This window comes from Calonectris borealis, chromosome 18, assembly GCF_964195595.1.
Source record: "Calonectris borealis chromosome 18, bCalBor7.hap1.2, whole genome shotgun sequence".
In the NCBI taxonomy this organism is placed as follows: domain Eukaryota; kingdom Metazoa; phylum Chordata; class Aves; order Procellariiformes; family Procellariidae; genus Calonectris; species Calonectris borealis.
Genome location: NC_134329.1, coordinates 339,834 through 362,163, shown reverse-complemented (window position 1 = coordinate 362,163; position 22,330 = coordinate 339,834). Strand labels below are relative to the sequence as shown.

Sequence of the window (22,330 nt, the reverse complement as noted above, 5' to 3'; positions counted from 1 at the left end):
ACATAGAGATGTTTCAGAAAGTCACTTGAGACCCAGCTCGTTGCAGAAAGGCACCAGACTGCCCTGCCAGACCAACTCATGAGACACAACAGGATCATGTCACCGCTAGAAGCATCCAGAGGTACCGATTCGGAGCTGGATCCTACAGAAGTCATGGCCAAAATTTCCTCTCTGTTAGGAAAGGAAATAAGCTCATATACAACACCATGTAATTGAACCCAGGATCATCCATAAAACCTTGCTAGCTCTTGAAGAGTAATGCACTGATCTATATAAGGTGACAGATCTATACATGGACATGTATGTCCATGCCTCGGTAAACCAGTTCATAATCAGTTCCCTGAAGAAAACAACACTCTGTGCTTCACAGCTGTACAGGAACACCTTCAGCATCTGCTCGAAGAGGGCAACAAGGAGTGGGTTATCACAATATGAGGCAACTGTTGTGGTGCTGAGGAACATACTACCCCATCTCTAAAAACTCCAGTGCGAATGGGGAACTGGCCCTGCAGTGGGCTGTCTGCAAAACAGGACTCCAGCGTCACCCACAGAGAGCACTGCCTGAGAGCACGCCACCAGAGAAACCACCCTGCTCCCAAACAGAAGAAACATGGAAAATAATCCAACAGGAGAAATGTAGAAAACAATCCAGTGCTACTAACCACTGCATCCAATCCAGTGCACTTCCACTGCATGGCAGTAAAACTGCAATATTGCAACATCAAGTTTTCACTGCAGGTAAGGGATATAAAACCAGAAGAAGGACCATGCAGCTCAGCCCAGATGTCCACCTCTCTGACAGTGGCCAACAGCACTTAGGTGCCACAAGCAGGCAAGAACAATGCAGGCATATGGTGACACTTCAGCCTACGTTTCCTGCCAGGTTCAGGCAACCCATGCACAGATCAGGATCCAGGGCTTGCACCATTTTTGAGAGATGGCGCAGTACTGACAGTGCTATTATTAGCGCTGTATTTACCTCTCTGCTCGCTGCTGAGCCCCAGGCTTATATTTTAATTGAATGCTCTGCTGTGACTCCAAAATCTTTTCCAAGTGGTAATGTGGTAAGTATATAAGTATATAGTACATTGTAGGTATAATTAGTATTTTCCCCCTAGGCGTAAGTTTGTGTTTATTGAAACAGTGTCATTTTATCACCTGGCCACAAAGGTCCATCATATCCAACTGCAACATTTCACAGTCAGCATCTATTTTGCTGCTGTGAATAATTCTGTATTGCCTGCCTAGAAACTTGGCACATGTCTGAGCACTGAGCCATGTCCAGTGACACGGGCATCTCCCAGACATACCAGTTTGCAATCCAAGCTAGCTCCATGTCAGCTGGAGACCTCACCATATGGAGCACTGAGCACAGACACACTCATGACACTGTTCAGGGGATCCCCTCAGCCATGATTCACCTGCTGTGGAAGGGGGCCCTGGTGCATGTGGACACCAGCTGCCCCTGTGGCCTCTCCTGGCTCCTCCAGATCCCCTCACTGAGCTTCTGGCTGCACCTTCACCTTTTTACGGACATCATCCTGACCCGAGTTGCCCCTTGCCTGCTGGTCCTGGCCAAGTCAGCCCTTGGTGCCACCAGAAGGAGAAGTGGGGGGAGAGGGCTGCTTCTCGTCCCCTTCCCACTTGCTCAGCACAAGTCCCCACCCCGGCCCATTGCTGTCTCTCCCAGCCCCCCCCCGCCAGACTCTCTTGAGAGGGGGGTCCTGCCGCCTCCCAGGGTGGCTTCATCCCCTCCCCACCCCACTGAATCCCTACTCTCAAGCCCTAGCCCCACATCTCGCCTCCCCTCCCTGCATCTTCTCCCATCTCCTCTCCTCAGTGATGTGGGGGCTCCTAATGTCAGCAAGAAGACTGGTGTGATCTCCTCGCACAAAGGGCTGGTGGGTGGGAGGCCAGAGAAGGCAGGGGCTGTGGTGCCGACCCACCGCTTGCTCCCAGAGAAGGGAGCCAGCACCGGGGCTGGACATGGGCCCTGGAGCCTGAGGATGGAAGAGCCAAAGATGCTGGAGCAGCTGCCAACTCCTGAGGATCCTGGTTGTGGCTACCAGAACCAGAAACGTCTCGATCTCTGGGTCTTACAATCCCAGATCCTCAAGGCTTTGCAGGGGCACAGCCCCTGGTCCTCCCACAGCTGCACCTCCTCCACTGCCCTATCCTCCTCATGGGCCAGACTCAAGACAGCCCTGGGGCTGCTGGGGACACAGTTCAGGTTCCCAGTGTCTAAGGGCTCAAGAATATGACCATCAGTCCAAGGTAACCAGACAACGATGGGAGCATCCCGCCACCACCAGCAACCAACCTGCAGTCTCCCAGGCAGTTCAGCATCATGTGCTCAGCCAGCCTTCCTCCTCTCTTGATTTCTGCTGGGGACAGGATCACCAGGCACCACTGCCTGGACTTGCTCCCTCCCACAGCTGGAAATGCCTGCATGATCTCTGCCATGGGTCCAGCAAACCAGGTTCCAAGGCCTGCATGCTGGCAGGGGTCAGCAGGCTTGTCCTCTCCACACAGATCTCCACCACAGCTGAACTCTCTGCTTTCTTTGCAGTGCTCTGCAGGAGGCTCTGGAGGAAATCTGGTGGGACCCCTGGGAGGAAACCTGGGAGAGCACCTGGAAGACCTTTGAGGAGGTTTCTGAGGAGCCACTGGAATTCACGGTGACCAAGTGGGACATCTGGGACCTGGTCTGTTCCCAAGGAGATGACTTCATTGACACCACTAGTCTGGAGGAAAAGGGCTGCATGTTCATGGAAATCCAAGGCCCGCACAAGTGAGTATGAGGAAGATCTCTTCTAGGACACACACCAAGATCTCAAAGCAGAGGTCAGCAAGAGATACCTCCTAAGGAAGCCATTTCCTCAGGATGAGGAAGAGACCTTCCCCAACGTCGAGGAAGAACTTCTCAGTTTGGAGGACTGAAGAAAACCACAATGGAGAAGGCAGGCAGCGTGGGACCCTGAGATGCCTGTTTCCCAAGAAGAGTGGGATAAAGAGCCTACCAAAGAGACGTGACAGCACTCGGCAGCTTTTAACGCAGGGAGGGTGACATGGCAGCCCCAATGTAGTTGTGGCTGTGACCACACTGGCCTTCATCTCCCATCCGGATGGCACCTCTTGCTCTGCACCTTCTGCCCAGGAAGCTCCATGTCACTCCTTTGCCATTCAAAGGTCTCCTCCTCGCTGTGCACACTGCATGTCCAGCATGCATCCAAGGGCACCAAGACACTTGGGAGAGGTTGGGAGGCTGATGGCAGCCTCACACACCTGCAGCAGGAGGTCCCACAATCATTAATAACAGGCATCACGGGCTGCATTTCAGCCTTGCGGGCAACAGGCTGAATCCCACGCCTGAGAGCACAGCACTGAAGAGCTATTGTGTAGCCACAGGATCATGGAAGAATTTAGGCTGGAAGAGGTCTCTGGTGGTCATCTGAACCAATTCCAGCTCTGAACAGGGCGAGACACCGACCTGGATCTAACCTTAATCCTGCTTTAAGCTTTGGAGAATGGACCCAATACCATTCATGACATGAGAAGACCCAATGGAGGTCCCCAAGGGTGCCAGGCCTTTTCAGATGGGTATCAGTGGAAAAGGCTGAGACTCAATGGTCTACAAAGAACAAGAAAACCCATTCTTGGCAGTTGGAGACCAGCCCAGAGCTCCCCACCCACACCTCTTCCATTGCCAGATGCAACACCCATTAGAAATGGGAAGTGGAGGTGTTCAAAGATGTTCACTCCCTCAACACTTTGAAGCACCCAATGGTCTCCTGCAGGGACTGGGAATGACATCTTTTCTCCCAGGCCTGTCACTTCTGGAGTATTTTGCCATGCTTGGAAGCCTCTGAGATGCCTCCAGGGGAGGGAGGGAAGGGGTCAGGCAGTGCTGCTGTCCCCTGGAGCCATGGCAGCAGGTCTTGCTCTCATGCTCAGGGAACAGCCGATCGCCAGTTCTGGGGTCAGAAAGGAGTTTTTTTCCCCTGGGCAGATTGGCACAGGTCCCCAGGGGTTTGTCGCCTTCCTCTGCAGCATTGAGCACTGCACTTTGCCAGGGCTCCTCGGGGCCATTTCTGGCCAGAGATTCCCTGCTGTTGCAGGACCAGGAGTCCAGCTGTGTCTGTGATCTCTCCGCCTCTCTTCCCTGTGGCAGCTTTGTTTTTCTAGTTTTCAGTCATTTGTAGCGTAGGTCTTCTAAGGCAATGTCCTACAGCTCCACGCTCAATAGGAGCTGCTGTTTTTTAACTGCCCTTGCATACAATAAAAGTTTCTTTTGCTTGTATCTCAGTTCTGTTGTCTGCAAACATATGCCTATTTCTGCCTCAAGAACTCTGTCCTTGAGAAGCATTACCAGTTACTGCAGATAATTTTTGGACTCATAGCGATGTTACCACTATTTGAAGAACTCAGCACTTTCTTTTCGGGACATCCTTCATGGATGTCTCTGAAGAATCCATGTCAGAGCATGTCAGAGTCATTTTTTTCCTGCTCAGTATAAGGGCACCTAAAATGGGTCTTGCCAACACCCTTGTGCTCTGCATGCTTAGATCTCACCAGCTGCCACAATGCACCTAGGTCTGAGAGAAGGCTTTTTAGCCAGGAGAAGAAAGTCAATGGAGTCACCTATACCCAGGGATACTGTCCCAACAGACACCTGGAGTTTTAGGAAGCTCCCTGATGTGTATCAATAATGGCCTTTTTCTCCTACACTTACTGCTCAGGTGAGAGATTCTGTGTGTGCCAGTTGTCACACACAGCAGGTTTTCCATCTGAACTCTTAATTCTGGACAGAATCGATCTTCAAAAACAAGAAAGCAAAACTTTCCCATCTATAAGCCTGGACACACACTGCCCCATGCTCCTCGGTTCCTCACCTACCAGCATGCAATGCCATGCATGCCAGGCACACCAGGGAACAGAGGATACACGGCAGCTCACCTCCTGGAAGATTTGCTTGTCTGCACACAGCCTTGCCTGCTCTGCAGAGCAAGGAGGACCGCGTGCCTTTTCTAGCCAGCAAGATCTGGCTCCGCAAGCTGTGCCCCCCGAGCAGGAGCACAAGAGGAGGGGGCGACTGGAGGCTCAGAGCATCTGGTGGCACTCTCCATACTTGCAGGGAAGAGCTGGCTCTGACTCTGGTCCCCACTGTGGAAAAAAACAACCCTTGATCCCAAACCATACCCTATCTACCGCAGAGCTGCCTCCTTGCCAATTCTCCGTACGTGCAAAATATTGTCTTTAACACAAGGCCCAGCAGGAATTGTGGAGCAGTCCCAGCAGCAGACCCGTTTCGGACACACCCTACAAACAAAGTGAAGCACAGACCCTACCACAGCCTCTCCAGCGCGTCCCACAAAGCACAGCCCGTCCCGCAGGGCAGCCTGGGCTCTGGTCCTCGGGCGCAGGGCACCTCCCCTGCCCACTGAGTCCTGAACTTCAACGGGACCCACAGCCCTCGTTTCCTACCCACCTCCTCACCCCATGCGATGGCACCCAGCAGCAGACCCTGTCTCCCAGCCACACCATCGCACCATGCATCGCCCTGTGTGGCTCCATCCCAGCCGTGTACATATCCACCCTGACCCACCACATACCTCCCTGCACCAGACTCACACTACTGGTGTCCTCCTAAGATAAGGGTTGCCCATTTCTCTTACTTTTCTGGGGATTTGCTCTAGTTTGACTCCCACGTTAATTGCCAGAACTATGCGGTGGGCCACCACCCTCCACCAGGTCCTCCCACACCTGGCGCAGCAACATTAGAAAGATTTAAGAGTGGTGAACTCCACATTCCTCTGTCCCTGATGAGTACACCCAGACTGTCCTCCTCCATCATCTCCTGAAGGTCAGCTCTTGGTCACCCTGTGCACAGCCTCGTGCCCCACTTCTCCATCTCTCCTCAGTGAGGCAACTCCAGCCACTGGCAGTGCTTCTCATCTCCACCTCCTTAGCAAGTTTCAGCAGCATCTGCTGAAAGCATCTGCCGCTTTGTGGGCAGAGGCCATCAATAAAAATATATAAGATGGATCCCAAGAGTCCCTGCAACCCACTGGCCAGCACACCTGCCTCTGTTCCAGTACCCTCCTCGCCCCCAGGAACCCTGGCATGACTCCCAGTACCCCTGCCATGCCTCCCCAGCCCTGCCAGGGGCCAGGCTTCAGCCCAGAGGCCCAACAGCACCCTCCTGCAGCTGACCTCCTTCCCTCCCCAAAAGTAACCAGTCTCCATGGGCCACCGGTTTGGAGCAGTCCCAGTCCATCCCAGCACAGCCTGGCAGAGCAGGAGCCGGCACAGACCCCACAGTGCACAGACCACACTCCCCACAGCGCAGAGCTGGGGGTGGTGAGACAGCATTTGGGCTCTGGTTGTTGTCTGAGCACAGCCACACCTACAGTGTCACACAGCCCACAGGCACCTTCCTGCCGTCTCCACCACCGTGCAGAGAGCAACTCCACCAAAAACCAAGGCAGCTGCTGGCACAAAGTCCTGCTGACACCCTGAGCTGCCCGCAGCCTCCCTCTCTGCTCACCCGGGGGTCCATCCCCCACCCACTGCACCACCCTGGGCACGGCCAAGCTGCCACAGCCCACGACCATGAGGAGAAACTCCCAGTTTAGCATCAGGAAGGTCTGGCTTCCCTGCAAGGTCTGGCTCAGCAGAGTCAAACTGCCCCATCTCCAGGGCAAGCTGGGCTCTCCTGCCAAGGAAAGCAGGTCTCTCCTCTGGACATGGGACTCTGAGCACAGCCCAGGCATGGCTGGAGCATCGGGGGTCCCAAGGCTCTTCCCTGCGCCCCACGGTCCACGCTGTGCGTGCTGTGTTATCAAGGCAACGCGCAGAAGCCCTGCTCTGACCCCGGGGAGGTGCACTGGGCTCACCCGCCACAAAAAAAACCTGGAAAGAGCCAGTGGGAAGACAACCAAGTCACACAAAAGAGAGCGTGACAGGGGACGATGTTTTTAGGGCAGGGAGAACTTGTATTTTTAAAATAATTTGAGGGTGAAAATAAACTGGTCTCCATCCTGAAGCTATCATTTTTTTCAGGAATTGCACTACAAAGGATGAACACAGGTCTCCCACAACCCCTCCAGCCCCCGCTCCCAGCACTTGCACAGACCGGCCTCCCAGCATGGGGTGCCGAACAGCGGGGGGGGGGGGGAAACACCCTCGTTAGTGTAACTGTCTCCAGTCCCTCCACCCTGAGGATGCTGCATCCACGACACCGTCACACTGATCGCAGGGACATGCCATGCACCACTGCCCGTCCCCTGCCCACGCAGCAGATGAGCCAAACTCAAGGGGGCTGATGCACAGGAATCCCCTTCTCTCCTCTCCCCGGCACCCCAACCTTCCCTTCCTGCTCCTTCCACCGCCTTGCCTCCCCAGGAGCCCCCAGCCCCTGCCCACTCCTCAGCCAAACCTTTACCTCTCCAGCTGCTTCTTGGCAGGGACCGAGATTTGCTTTGCACCTACCTGGAGCAAACAGTGGGTTTGGCTTTGCCCAGTAATTTGCTTTCGGATGGCCCCATGAAACAGAAGCAAAACTCATGCTGCAAAACATCAAGAGCAGCTCACAGCCCTGCCAATGGGCTGCATGGCCCCGTCTCACTGAGGACGGGGAGGACATGTCCTGGCAACTTCACCTTGTCACCTTGTCGCCAGGAGTTTGTGTCAGCCGCAGCACAGAGACCTACAAAGCTGCCGTTTAAAGTGTCCCGCCAGCTCCCAAAGAAGCGCAGCAGGAACACTGTGTCAGACTACAATTAGCCACAATTGTTTTACTGGTTGCTGCTTCAGCAATTTATAGGCTCCAGGTTAAAGGCTCATCTGGCAGCACTGTCATTGCCACCCCTCCAAACACATCCTCTGCAAGCTGGATTGGAAATATTCTGAAATTAATAATTAAACACAAGATTTGGTTCAGATCGCAAAGATACACCAATAAAAAGTGCAAATGCTGAAAATTCTCCCCAGGTGCAGACTGCTTGATGCAAAAATCAAAACATTTCATAACACAGAAGAGTTTTAATTCTCAATTGCTCTATTACAGGCAGCCAAGTCCTCCTCTTGCTGGCTATCACTGCCAGTTCACGATTGCACAAGAGAAAACCATGTTCCCTACAGAAGCTGCAAGCAGTGCAAAAGGAGTTTATGGCAATGTTTTCCAAGACGAACAGCTAAAGCACAACACCACCAAATTTCAGCTTCCATCCACCGCACTCGGAATTGGATGTTCTCTCTCAAAGGAGACCGTGCAGTTACCCTCACTTTTGCCAATACCGTTTCCCCACGCACTCATGCAAAGCCAGATTTGCACCTGCAAGTATCACTTGGACTGTCTGCATTTTGCCAGCCCCCCAGCTGCTGGTCTGTGAAACCAGGACTGTTTCCCAGGTGGGATTACAGTCCCTCAAAACAGGGACAAACAAACTTGGAGGACACGCTGGGGGAAGGGGGGAGACAGGGACCCCAAAACCGGGGGTTCAGGAGAAACGCGGCTTTTCCCCGACAGCAACCGCAGCCCATTTTTTTGCGGCTTTGATTTCTTAAGCAACTGCTGCATCTCAAGAGAGATGCGAAAACAAGAGGCGCTCCCGCACCGCTGCGGCGGCCACCGGCCACCTCGCCACCGGCCACCTCTCCCCCGGCCCCGGCCTTGCCGGCAGCTTCCGCTGCAGCGGAGCCTCCGGGGCCGGTGCGGCGCCCCGCTGCCCCCGGTATCCCCGCGCCTAGGGGGGGCAGCGGCGGCTGCCACTGCCCGATCCCCCTGACCGGCGGCGCGGATGCAGTCCTGGGCAGACTGCGGGCAGCGACCCCGCACTGGGAGCCCCCCGCTCCACCGCTCCCGGGATGACCCCCGGGACGGAGCCCCGCCGCCCCCCGCGCTTACCTGGGCAGCAGCGGCGGGTGCCGGCGCGGCGGGCGGCGGGCGGGAGCGCGGCCACCCCCGGGGCGTGGCGGGGCGGAGCGGGGCGGAGCGGAGCGGGGCGGAGCGGGCCGTCCGCCCGCCCGGGACGCGGCACCCGTAGCGGGCAGCGGAGCGCGGGGGTCCCCGCCGGCCCGTCCCACTCCCAGGGCACACGTGGCGTGGGTAGCCACGCTGGCCCCGGGCACGCAAAGGGGCATCTTTGCTCCCGCTCGGTCAAGGAGGGCTGAGCATCGCCACCTGCCCTCTTGGAAATAACCTGTCCCGTCCTTTCCCAGGTCACTTGTTTTACTTTTTCCTTCTGGATTCACATTTCTCCGCTCTCCCTTGGAGACAGGGATCTCTTCCCCCTCCTGCCTGCCTGGCATGTTTCTGTTCTCCCCAGTAAACTATTTTCCTGCTCCATCATATCCTGTTTGGCAGAGTGTCAGCATCTCGGTGTGTCTTTTCTTATTGCATGCCCCAAATATGTCCTTTATTTTCCCTCTATGACTTTTGAGACCGCCCTGGGTACAGAGGAAGGTTTTTTCTCCCCCGGATACAGATTGTCTCGGGTCGCTGCTGTTCTTGCACCCTGATTATACGACTCCCTGAGCTTGTCCAGGTGGTTCACTGCCCTCTGATGCACAGCTTTTGTTCCTTGCTCCCTCCTCCAAATCAGACGAGAGGCTTAACTGGGCTGTTCAGCTGTGGTTTTCACTGCTGTTAAAAGAACTACCCACGGATGGAGCCTGCAGGCGCGGGGGCCGTGGGCAGGAGGAGGAGCCCTCAGCCGAGGCGTGAATGCGCTTTGACAGCAGATCAGCTCTGACGTCACCCGGCACTTTCGGTTTCTTGGGAAGTGACGGAGCCGGAGCGTCAGATCTTCTGGGTTGGCTGAAAGAGACGCCATGGCGGAGCAGCAGCGTGCGGACGACAGCCCCGACGAGTTCTACATCTTCATTAGAACTTTGTCGGGCAAAATACTTACAGTGCGAGTGTCGCTGGATGACAGTGTGAGGGAGCTTAAGGTCAAGCTGAACGCACAGGACTCCTCCCTGACACCCGATAGGATAAGGCTGATCTACAGATACAGCCAGCTGCAGGATGACCTGCCCCTGCGACACTATGGAATCACACCCAACTGCTTTTTGCACCTTATATCAAGACGTAAGTGCAGGGTGGCCTGGGGGAGGTGGGTGAGGATCCGTCTGGAGGTGGGAGAGGGGGGGTGGGTGCAGATCTGGGTGTCTCTCGAGGAGGGACCCTGGCCAGGATCACAGGCAGGAGCCTCTGCAGGCAGGAGGGAAGGGGCAAGGCGGCTGTGGCTGTGTGTGCACCAGGGAGCTGCCAGAGTATGCTTGCACTGGAAGGTGGGAGGAAGGTGAGGGCTCAGGGATGCACCTATGCAGGAGGAAGGCAGGGGGAGAGGAAGGATTCTGCTCTTGGAAGCTGAGCAAGAAAGCTGCTCTCTTCATGGCAGTGAGGAGGAATGGAGACATGGAGGCTGGGAGCCCTCTCAGCCCCGCAGTGCGCTGCCCTCCTGAGACGGGCAGCTGGGTGGGATTCCTGGTGCCCAGCAGCTTGGTGCGAGGGGGCACAAACTAGCAGGAAGAGGTTTCATAGCAAAGGCGTGAAGAAGACGGAGAGGACGGGGCAGAGGATGGGATACTCCTATGAACATGACCTGGCTCCTGAGCTCTCCTCTGCTTTGTGTTGCTGTTGCAGTTCGAGGTGGTGGTGAAGCTATTGAATTTTCAGGTAAGGTTATGCCCTGGTCCTCACTGACAACCTGGTGCAGCAGCGCTGGTGGAGCTGCATAGTCGTGAGCGTAGGACCTCAACTCACTGCATGGTGGTGAGCATGTCCCTGCCACCATTCATGGAGGAAGATATGTAAGTTAAGGTAGATGTGGGAGCATGCGGTGGTACACAAGGGGACCAGTACGGCTAATGGGATCGGCAAGGTTGGGTGAAGGCTGCTTGAGGATGGCTTCCTCTCCCAAACATGAGGCAAAAATGACAATGTATTCCTGTTGTTCCAGTCACAGGCGTAAGGTTCCAGGGGGCAGACCTTCGCAAATCTCTGACAGACGAGGCCTCAGGGAGCGCAGAGGTGAGGTCTCGCAGGACACGATGCCTGAGGCTGGGGTGCCTGAGTGAGGAGGGGAGGAAGGCTGGGGAGGAGGGCACAGCTGCAGCGCATGGGCTCACAGCCAGTCCTGCGGATGGGGGCTGCCCATTGCCACCTGTGGCGGGTGGCAGGAGCTGGTGGGTGCTGCACTTGGTCCCAGGAGAGGGACTTTACCCGGCCGGCAGGCCAGGCAGGCACAGCTCCCGCGCCAGCCTGTTTCCTCCCTGCAGGAGCAGGGAGCAGGGCCAGCACTACACCTGACGCTGGGGATGTTGCTCATGCTCTCAGAAAACCTCTGCTCCTGCCTCCAGCAGGCAAGCACGCTGGAGGGGAGAAGTACAGCTTGCGAGTGCTTTCCCCTGTGTTCCCCTCTGCAGGAGAGCTATCACGGGCTGAACCTGCTCTCACCACTGCCGGGAAACTGCTGCTGTATAAGGGAGGTAAGGGCTTTGCCAGTGTTGGCAGGGCACTGTCATACCCGAAGGAAATGGCACAGCAGGGAGCTGTCACCTGGGAGGTTGGGTGTGCCTTCAAAACCTTTTATTCTCAGCAATTTTTCATCCTCCAGGAGAGTCTCGTCCCTTTTGCTATGCTAACTCAGCACGTGCTGCCCCAGTTTTCAAGTTCATGGGAAAACAAATTCCCCTTGCTCGCATCCCAAATTTATTCTTGCTGCTTAACATTTCATCTGCCTGTAGCCACTGTTCTCTCTGCTGATACACCATGGCAGAGAAGGAACAGCCCAGGCTTTACTCACAAGAAAGTCAGCAGCCAATAACATTTTCTCTCTCAGGAAACAGAAACTTTCCTATCTGGAATTCCCATTTGCAAAATACATCCTAAAAATCAGTGGGTGAAACATGTAGTTTGGAGCTCCAGGAGCTGCTCTGTGTGTCCACCCATTATCTTTCCTACTGATGCATGGGGGATGCGTGGACTAACTGATGCCTTCCCCACCCCAGTGGCCTCTACCCAAGAGGGGCTAAGTGTTCAGTCCTCCTTGCTGTGCCTTGGGCACCGCTACAGGGATCCACATTAAAGGGGTCATGAACCTCAGACATGACCGGTGCTTGTTTCAGATCCCAGGGCAGAGGAGTTGCCAGTCAATGATTTTTCTGGCCTCTTCACTGATGAGAGTGATGCCTTTCTGGGCACCAGGCAGCAGCTGATGATCCCCTGCTGCTGCTTGCGAGGCTCCGAGCTCCCACACCAAGCTGCATCGTGCTTCACTGTAAATCCCAGCACGCCTCCTGCAAGCAGCACCCAGTGTGCAACACCCTATTCAGTCCCAAACTGGACACACTTGTGTTGCAGGGTCTTCCAGAAGTGACGCCGGAGATAACCCAAGACTTTTTCAAGGACCGCACCGAGTACCGGTAAGAGCTGTTGGGCGAAGCTGGAGCACCTTCCAAAAGCCCTGTCCCACGTGGCATGAGCCTGTCGTTCCTCCCACCTGCAGAGCTCACCTCCCTGGTAGAGGCATCTTCCAGTGCTCCATCACAGGCCTCAGCTTCGAGGTGAAGTCGGCAGTGACCATCACCTACAGATATGCCACCTGGACCAGGCACCTGAGCGAGGCTGACCAGGAAACGTGGATGCCCGCCGGACCCCTCTTCCGCATCGAGGTGCAGCCTGGGGTCGTGCGGGCAGTGCATCTCCCCCACTTCATCTGCCTGGCAGGTACAGCAGCCACAGGGACCGCCCAAGCCACCATCCCTCAGCCTGTTCGGCCCCAGGGACATCTCCAGCTCCTTAGAGGCCTCCCTCCAGATAAGCCCAAATTCTCCCTTCCCTCTGGGCCGCTGTACTCCCTTGTATTCCTCTGCTTTGCTTTGGCATCCTTCATCCTTCTCTCACTTTCTATCAAGCCTTCGCAGTAGTCCCTTCCCCAGCTCCCGCTCCACACCACCAGCCTCTCCTTGCCCACCCTCTCCTCCCAGCTGCCATGATGACCCCCGGGCACTACCCCAGCCCAGCTGCAGATCAGCCCCTGGGCTTCCCTGGAGAGTTTCTCAGCTTTTTGCACCTATGGCAGCTGTGGATGGCAACAGCCATCCCTGCTGTGCTCCACCAGGACAGGAGCCGGCCGGCTGCACCCACCCACAGGCTGGACTACCCCGGGATGGGATGCAATAGGTCAGAGGTGGCCCAGGCAGAAGAATAAGTGGAATGAAATTGTCCATTTTCACCCAGGCAACATGAGGAGCTGCAAGGCTTGGATCTGGGTCCTCTGCCCTGCAGTGCTCTTAACAAGCTGCTGTTGAGCAGAGGAGGAGCGGCAGCACCCGCAGCTGGGCTGCAGAGCGTGCAGAGGAGTCCCAGTCCCCCATGCTGGGGAGCCCTGACACAGGCACCAGCTGTGCTGACTGAGGGACTCTTCCTGGCAAATCCATGTCCTCTTCCGAAACAGAGCACGCTGCGAAAGGAGTTTCTTGTTGCATGGTTCCATCTCCCGCTCAGGGCCTGGCAAGCACAGCCGTGTTGGCTGAAAAGTGGCTCTACACTCTCTTCACTGACACAGCTGTGCTAAGCAAAGTGCTCTAATTATATTAATCTGTCAGGTTAATAGCAAAGTGTGCTCCAGTGATAATCCAGGTGACTGGGCATCAGCAGAGCTCTCTGACCCAGTCATCCCTAAGGATGTCACCTCAGGATGTTCAGGCTGCTCTGGTGATCAAAAACTAGAGTGACTCATCACGCAGCGACCGTCTGCCTCCCCGGTACGTGGTGGTATGGCGCTTGTACGCAGGATGCTGCACGGATGCAGTCTGACAACTTTCACAGTCCCAAACTGCCACCTTCAGATTTGCAGTTTTCTGAGGCTGCAGGAAGACTGCCAATGGCTTGCAACTCCCTGCCGAACCCCAAAAGCCCAGGGCACACGTGGGACCTAAAGCAGAGCATGTCATCGTGTGTGGGCGCATGTCTCCTTTTTGCTGCTAAAGCCTTAAAGAGAAGGAGGCAGCCTGAGAGGGTGTCAGGACGACTAAACCGAACGTTGTTGCCTTTGCTGTCTCTTGCAGAAGGCGTAAATACCAGCCTGTGCTCTGTTGCCCATTTTAAATCTGGGAAGATGACCCTGGAGAGACCGACCAGACTGATCGCTTTCTCTGCTGTCCTGGAGAATCCCAGCTTCTCACTGCTTGGGGTGCTTTGGAGGAGGTTACGTTCAACCTTAAATTCACTCCCTATGCACTCCTTGGTGCTGATCTTCCAGCAGCTCAGTGCTGCAAGTACAACTCTTCACCTCTACCTGATCCCAGATGACAACTCTGTGAAGCAGGTAAGACGGAGGGAGCTTGACCGGGTTAAAAAAGGGTGACATCTGGGGTGGCTGCAGTAGCAGGGACTGGATTTGATAAGCAGAGATGCCTCCCAGTTTTTCTGTCACCAGCCTCTGATTCACACCCAGTCCTGTGCCCCCATCTCCCACCACAGGACACCATCCTTGCTCCTGCCTCCCCCACTCTCCTCTTTCACAGATGCCTCCAGGAATCGCTCTCCGTGTTTTTGGCTGGGACAGCATGTCTTAGCACGAGCAAAGCCGTGGCACAGGATGCTCTGCAACACGGAGCAGATGTAGGACTTGCTGGCCACTGCCAGGCACAGCAATAGGTGGCTGCATACCAGCTGTTCTCCTGTTGTGTGCAAGCCCTTACCCTCTTTCACAGAGTGACAGTGCATTACCCTGCCCATGTTCCTGCCTGCACACGGTAGGTTCCTGCCTGCACTGAGTGGGAGCTGCCTGGCCCCTGAAGCACAGCGCTGCCTGCAATACGCACTCAGCAGTCTGTTCTGACTGGGTTGGTCTCTTCTCTTCTTGACTTTCCGAGGGCTACCTCCAGTTCACAACTTTTTTCTTTTTCCTCTCTCAAAAACAATGCTTGATGTTTACAGGCCATTGAAAAACAAGAAATGAATTGGAATTCAAAGCTTATTCCCAAACCTTCTCCATTCAACCCTCTGTTCTTCGGCTGCGTTTACAAGGTGACCAGTACGAATTTTGTGGTGATAATGCCTGAAGTAAGTGGGATTGTTCCCTTTTTTTTTTTTTTTGCAGTGAAATAGAAAATACAGGTAGTCTCTGTCTTCAGCCATATTCTGCTACAGAATCTGTCTTGGTGCAGGGAGCTGTACTGGTTACAAGTGGCAAAGGTATTTCATGATACACATTCCCAGAAAGAGCAAGGAGCACACCCCAAAGCCCCAAAGGGGCTGCATTTGTTTTGTTTTTCCTTACGGCAGAAATCATACTGTGGGACTTGTTGGACTTACCATAGCTGCGCATCAAGAAAGAATTTCAGAGGTGTTGACTCAGGTGTGGTCCCAAGTCCTTCATCTTCATCCCTTCTGCATGAGTTTCCTTCAGCTTAGGAGCAGGACTGGAGAGAGACTTTCTTTCTATGCCATGATGTGACATGACTTCTTTCTCTATTGAAACTCTGTTTGAGGATTTCTGATTTTGAGCACCATGCCCTGTGGCAATCAGATTGGAATGGCTGGGAAAATCTTGGAAGATTTGGCCATTTAGTCCTTGTGGTTACTTGTTTTACACAGGAGTTTGTGACATCCTGAGAGCAGCTGGTGACAGTCCAATGGCACGTTCACAGCTGGTTATGAAAATCTCCTTTCATGGGTCTGCACTGCATCATAATCATGAAAAGGGAATCAGAGAAACTTAGGTTGGATGGGACTTCAGGAGGTCTCTGGTCCAACCTCTTGCTCAACGCCCTTACGTGCAAGTTTTAAAGTTAGATCAAGGTGCTCAAGGCCACGTCTGATCAAGGTTGAATATCTCCAAGGATGGAGACGCCACAGCCTCTCTGGGTCTCTAGTCTAGTGTTGTAACACCCTGATTGTGGGGTTTTTTCCCTATTATCTAATCAGAGTTTCCCTTGCTGCGGCCTGTGCCTGTTGCCTCTCGTCTCATCGCTGTGCACCTCCAGGAGGCTGTCTCTGTCTTTTCTTTAGTCCCCCTTCACATAGTTAAAGACAGTGATTAGTTCTCCCCGTGACTTTCTCTTCTCCATGTCGAACAAACCAAATTCCCTCTGCCTCTGCTTGCATATCATGCACTCCAGCCTGGAGCTAGCCTTGCTCCAGGATGTCCATGTCTTTCTGGTATTGGGAAGCCCCAAACTGGACCCAGTGCCCAAATGTGCTGAACAGAGGGAAGGAATCCCTGACCTCACTGGGCTGGCTGTGGTCTTGCTAATACAGCCCGGGATGTGGCCAGACTTTGCTGCCAGGGCACACTGCTGACTCCTGTTCAACTTGCATGCCCAGCAGGACTCCCAAGTCCTTCTCTGCAAAGCTGCTTTCTATACCACCCAGTGCCCAGGCTTTTGTCTGGTGTGGGGCTATTCCATCCAGACACAGGACTCTACGTTTGCCTTTGCTGAATTGCATGAGCTTCCTGCCAGCTAAGTTCTCCAGCCTTTCCATGTTCCTCTGAATGGCATCTCTCCCCTCCCCATTCATCATCCCCTCCTTGCAGCTACAACCCTGCTACTGAGCTAAGCGCAGCCCCAAACAGCCAGTCTTCAGCTTAATTGAGAGACAGTCTTAAACCCGTGAATCACAAGGTAGGGTTTGGTTTTTCTCCCACTTCCTGGAATGACCAGGTAGTAACTGGGCACTCTGCCTTGAAGAGCAGTTGTAAAGATGACTGAGCCAAGTTCTTGGCAGTGTCAGGTGAAAGCAGTAAAAGCCATAAGTTGCAACCTGGGGAGTTCAGGGCGAATGTTAGGAAAAATTTTATCACTTGGTGGCGATGCAACCATTAGAGAAGGTTAGAAGGTGGTAAATCTCTGCTCTTTGAGGTTTTCAGTATTCAGCTAGACAAAGCCCCAGCTGAGCAGATCTAGACTTCACATTGGTCCATCTTTGAGAGGTAGGTCAGATAAGACACTCCAGAGGTCCCTTCCAACCAAAATTTGTGATATTGGCAGCATAGCAGAGCCCTGACATGTGCATCTTCCCTTGTCTTTCCTGTTGCTGGTGTGGCCAGGAAACACAGGACAATGTATGCGAATTCATTGCAGCTCCCCACGGTGAGAGAGACTTAACTTGCTTCTTACCTTTACAGGCACACTTGCCATTTTGCTACAAGAGTCCGAAGGAACAGCAGCTCTTTGTCGAGATCTACATCAGGGAAATGGCAGAAGAAATTGGGCTCCTTATGACAGACATACGCAATGGCACCGTGGTCTGGAGGGCATCACTGAGATCAGGTAGGAACAGCAGGTCCATCTAGGGGCTCATTCGCCTTAGCAAAAGCAGAGGTGCACCACCCAAGCAGACCTCACACATTATGTGGTCGCAGTTGTCCACGCGTCCTGGACGGAAAGCAAACCCTGTGTATGCAGCAATTGGCCACCGAAGAATAGGAACCTGAAAGGACACCCCAACATCAGTAGACCAGAGTTTCAGATTTAATGTGGTGTTTCAGATGCTGGGGTTTAAGACAGTATGACAGCATTATTCTGTTCTCTTGGCTACTGTTTGCATAGAAATCTGCCTTATTTTTAAAAGTCCATTAATGTAACGAACACCCACGGACGTGCTAGTGCAACCACTGTGCAATGCAGAGGAGGTAAGGAGAATACCAAAGTTTTAGTGAAAATCAACATCTTAAAAAATGACATGTTCCAGCCAGCACTACTCTTCCAGACTTGCTGGGTGCGACACCCGTGTGTGAAACAACACCCAGAGCGCACAGGATCAGGGCAAGGCCAGATGGACCAGAGCCTGCCTTCACCACGCATCTCTGCTCACAGCAGCACCACGAACGTGGCACACAGCAAGCCTGCTGATGGTGTGGGGATTGCTCTTTTGTGGCATCAAGAGACCATTGCTTACAACTATCCTGCTTTAGGGCTGACTGTACTGTCTTGGGTCTCGTGCAGAACTTCGGTCAAGACAGCAGATGATGCAGGCAGAAGGAGCAGGGTTAGCGATAGCAGGTGCCAAGACTCTTGTTTGTGTGTCCTCTGGGAGGACAGAGGCACACCCAGCTCCAGAGAGGCAAGTTCCTAATCTCCACGCCACTCTGCCCAGCTGCTGCCGGATCGGCTCAGCAGCCACCACACATTAACCTCACATAGCAACACCCACCCATGGGGTCCCCTGTGGGAAAGCTTGGCAGAAGAGCTGTGGGCAGCAGCATTTTGCAGGCGCAGGGTATGGTACTGCTCAGCGTGCCTTGAGACCCCTTCTCAGTTAGTCTAATCCAGCACCCCTAAAAGTAACACCTACAACTGCGCAGATCCCAGGACCTTTTATTGAATTCTCCACAGGTGGGCAGGAGCAGTAGGAGGAATGGCTAACGGCTTCGTGGAGGATTAGGCACCCCAGGAAGATGTTGTGGAAGATTAGGCACCATCATTTCAGTGATGGCATATTCAGTGATCTCTCTCCTTTCTCTTTCAGGTGATATTAGTCTTCCAGCCCCTGTCTCCAAGACCTTCTCAGGTCAGTACATTGTTTCAGAGCTGCCTTTCTAGAGTCTGAATCTATTTCTCTGGAGCTCACCATCCTATGGTTTAAAGCAGATATCAGCCTCTTTTCCCATCCTCATGATAGTTTCTAGACAAAAAGCCTTGAAAGCTGCAACCTCAAACTTTTATTCCCACATTGCTGGCAGCATGCTCTGTGCCATGCTGGTGGGTAAAGTGGCATAGTGCGGGTGACCCTGCAAACTGGTTTGCCTTTTTTGGGGACAGACATGCTGTTGTTACAGAGAATGAGCTGCAGCTAGTACAGTTCACAGTCCATAAGTAATATTTCATTGGAGTGATAGTAAGTGGTATAGCTGCTGCATCCCATACAGCCAGCTCGGGGGCTGACGGCCCCTGTGCCGAATGGGAGCATTTTCCACGGGAGTGACGCCCCTGGGAAGGAGCCTGCAACCAGGTGTTGGCAGAGGGGATGGCAGGAACACCTTTATAGCAGCTCCAGGAGTTTCTGACCAAGGGGCTTTGCTTTCCACTCGCTTCAAATACAGTAACAACAAAATGCTGCAGTTCTGCAGGTATTATCACAGCCTAGTTTCTCCACAACACTTCATCATTACCTCTTGCATCTCGTCTTACTACTGAAAGGCCAGATCCAAGAGGACACCCAGGCAGCTACAGGTTGAGGCAGGTAGGCCTGGCTCGGAGAGACACAGATTTGGACATTTCAGCGTTATGTTTTTTTCCTTGCCATGCACGTGGAGTCACTGCACCAGCCTACAACCTGCCCGAGAGCACCAGGAGAGCAGGGTGGCAGAAAAGAGCAAGGACAGGACAAGGGGCAACGGTTTTAAACTGAAAGAGGGTGGGTTTGGATTGGACATAAAGAAGAAATTTTTTATGCTGGTGGTGGTGAGACACTGGAACAGTTGCCCAGAGGAGTTGTGGATGCCCCATCATTGGAAGTGTTCAAGGTCAGGCTGGACGGGGCTTTGAGCAACCTGATCTGGTGAAAGATGACCCTGCCCATGGCAGGGGGGTTGGACTAGGTGATCTTTAAAGGTCCTTTCCAACCCAAAGAATCCTGTGATTCTACAAGAAGATGCACATCTGGGTGCCCAATTCAGCCTCGCGTAGAAGGACTGGGTGGAGGCTTGGGAGAAGAAGCCGGGCAGCGCTGCCCACTGACTGCACTGACCCGCGGCTTGCTCAGCACTCTGCTGGCGTTGGCTGCCTTTCCAGGCTCTGTTTCTTTACAAACTTCTTGCAATCCTGCAAGATTTCAGAGCTTTGAGCGACCTGTGCCCTGAGTTAGGATCTCCTCACCTTGCAGGGCAGGGGGCAGGACAGTAACTTCACGCCCAGACACTATAGGAATTTCAGAGGGGACAGCTGCCAGCAGCTGATGGGGGCTGCCACCGATCTCACCTCCCCCAGCTCCAATTTCACGTTCCTGCCCCTTTCCTTGCCCTGCCTCCTGTGCTCCCACCACTGGTGCAGCAGGTACCCATCGTTTTTGGTGGAGGGATGGAGACATGTGGCTGTGGGACAGGGTGCACAGCCATGGTGTCTACTGGCTTAGGATGCCACGTACCACAGCGTGGCACTGACCAGTGGCTGCTTGGCTGCTTGCAGCACAGTAACATGGGCTTGGTGTCTGCTAGGTGCAGCCTTCATGAAGAAGCACAAGACCGAGCTTTGCTCTAGGATGAGGCAGCTCTCCACCATTCTGCTACACTTACGGGATGCAAACGTCATCAACAGCGATGAAGAAGAGGAGGTGCAAGGTCAAGATACGAGTCACAGGAGGAGCCGAGTTTTGCTGGAGCTAGCTGAGAAGAAAGGGCTGGAGGCCCAGGAGCAGCTCTACCAGATCCTCCGCATGAAAGACCCATACCTCATTGCAGACCTGGAGAAGTCCAGCTAGGCCTGGGAAAGCAGACTGCTTTTGCTCCCATTGCTCAGCTTACGGGAGCAACAGAAGGGCAATCAGGTTTATCAGCACCTGAATCCTGACCTTTCAATGCAAAATTCATGGTGCAAAGTAGCAATAAGCCTTCTGAACTGCCCGATCTCAGGCCTGCCTTTCTTGGCTGACGGGGTTGCCAGCAGTGGACAACCAGTGTCACGACAGCCTCTGGTGAGAAGCTGCTGGAACAAGAGACCTTGTTTCCCAATCCAGTGCCAATACCTCAGACCACTCTGCCTCCCTGAGACAGGGCCTCTGCCTCTCCAGAAGCTCCAGGCAGCTGCTAGCAGAGGAGCTCCCATTACAACAGGTACCTCCAGTTTAGCCTTCCCGTCCTCAGTGGGGGAACCTCAAGGTTCCTCTTGCAGCTGGAAGAGGAGAGCTGCTTTACCACACAGAGCTGTCTGCAAAGGCTTGTTCTCATGCCCCAGCCACAGCAAGCCATAGATGTTGATCCAAACCCATATCAACATCAAACCTTTCCCTCATTTCCCTCCAGCCTAGTTTACCCTAATGACCAAAATTCATTGAAGGAGCAAACAAGCATCCTGACCCCAGCAGCAGCCAGGTGAAGGAGCCCCTCCCAAAGAAGCCACAAAAAATAGCAAAGTTAAGAGATACAGGTTCATGCATCTTCAGGGAAAGTCTGACTCAGTAGCAGCTGCTTTACGTTCAAAAAAAAGCCAGCAGATTATTTTTAAATCACATTCTTCGATCCATAAAGTCAGTTCCTTTCTGGATCATGTGGATGCCTTCACTGATGGCATCCTCCTGTTGTTGAACACGCTGGTCAGGGCAGGAGCAGTCTACTCTGGTGTCCAGTATCTAAGAAGAGGTTTTTTTGGTCAGGCTCAGGTGAAATTCAGACTTGCCTAAGTGGAGACAGCAACTTCTGGAAGCTCAAAGGAGCTTCCAGGGAGTGTTGAGTGAAATGGTCCCCACCATACGCTCCATGGCTTTGTGGGGTGGAAGTGAGACTGCTGCCTTCAGTATTGCCTTGTATTTATTCCTTCTCTTGAACACCTGGAGAGCACATTGCTGCTGAAACATGCTGTAAGAGTGCGTCTCTGCTCCATTAAGGATCAAGGACCTTCAGTGCAACCAGGGATAATATGAAAAGGAGGAAGCTGGGAGCAAGACCATGCAGAAACACAGACCTGACTGCCAGATGACAAGAGAGGCAGTGAAGGAGACCAGACATCACCGCTTGCACTAATTCATGAGCTATCCAGAAACCACACTGGGCTGGCCCTTCCAGGAAGATCAGCCCGGGCTTTGAAATGCTAAGCGTGTAAACCAGGGGGACCCCGGACACGGGCTGGGAGAGGTGCGGGGATGGACCCCTGGGGACAGGAAGAGGAACCAGGAGGAACAAAGTGAGGGGAGGCAGAAAGGGGTATAAAAGGGGCTGGTCTGGCTGAGGCCTGTGCCTGGTCACCACAGTCTGTCTTATCTTTTTCTATTTTCTTGTTAAATGTATTCTTAACTATTTATCTGCGTCATCTCGCTTTCTATCCCGTGTGAGTGTGTGCTGCAAGGACCAAGTGCCAGCTACTGGTGAGACCTGTGTGTGCATCGGGGACTTGGTGTCACCTGCTGGAGTGAGTCGGGTCCCAGTGCAGCTACTGGAGTGAGTGGCGTTCTTTAACCTCCAGCCACGGGGTGGGAGGTTGTCCCCAAATGGTGTCCCCAAAACTAGCTACTGTGGGGGACCATGTGAGGTGAATGAGGGGCTCCATGCAGTTGGAGCTGGACCGTGTGTCACAGCCTGTGTGTCTGGTGGGGGGCGAGAGTATCCCCCCCAAACCAGGTGTGTGTGGGGTGTGCCTGTACATTCACCAGCAAAATTCA

The 22,330-nt window shown here is 53.8% G+C and overlaps 1 protein-coding gene across 10 annotated transcripts; it reads left to right on the top strand.

Moving 5' to 3' along the window:
* Positions 1 to 9,789: 9,789 nt before the first annotated feature.
* Positions 9,790 to 21,970, top strand: CARD8 (caspase recruitment domain family member 8). 10 transcript variants are annotated; one of them, XM_075167128.1, is made up of 9 exons: positions 9,887 to 10,093; positions 11,434 to 11,496; positions 12,371 to 12,432; positions 12,516 to 12,736; positions 14,080 to 14,339; positions 14,954 to 15,079; positions 17,145 to 17,289; positions 18,488 to 18,529; positions 20,175 to 21,970. In XM_075167128.1, the coding sequence occupies exons 1-9, from the start codon at positions 10,031 to 10,033 to the stop codon at positions 20,435 to 20,437; spliced, it is 1,245 nt and encodes a 414-aa protein (XP_075023229.1). In that variant the 5' UTR covers positions 9,887 to 10,030; the 3' UTR covers positions 20,438 to 21,970. The 10 variants fall into 10 exon arrangements, with proteins under 10 accessions (XP_075023221.1, XP_075023223.1, XP_075023229.1 ...); XM_075167120.1 differs by having other exon boundaries at positions 9,790 to 10,093; positions 12,371 to 12,736; XM_075167129.1 differs by lacking the exon at positions 11,434 to 11,496.
* The last annotated feature ends 360 nt before the right edge of the window (positions 21,971 to 22,330 follow it).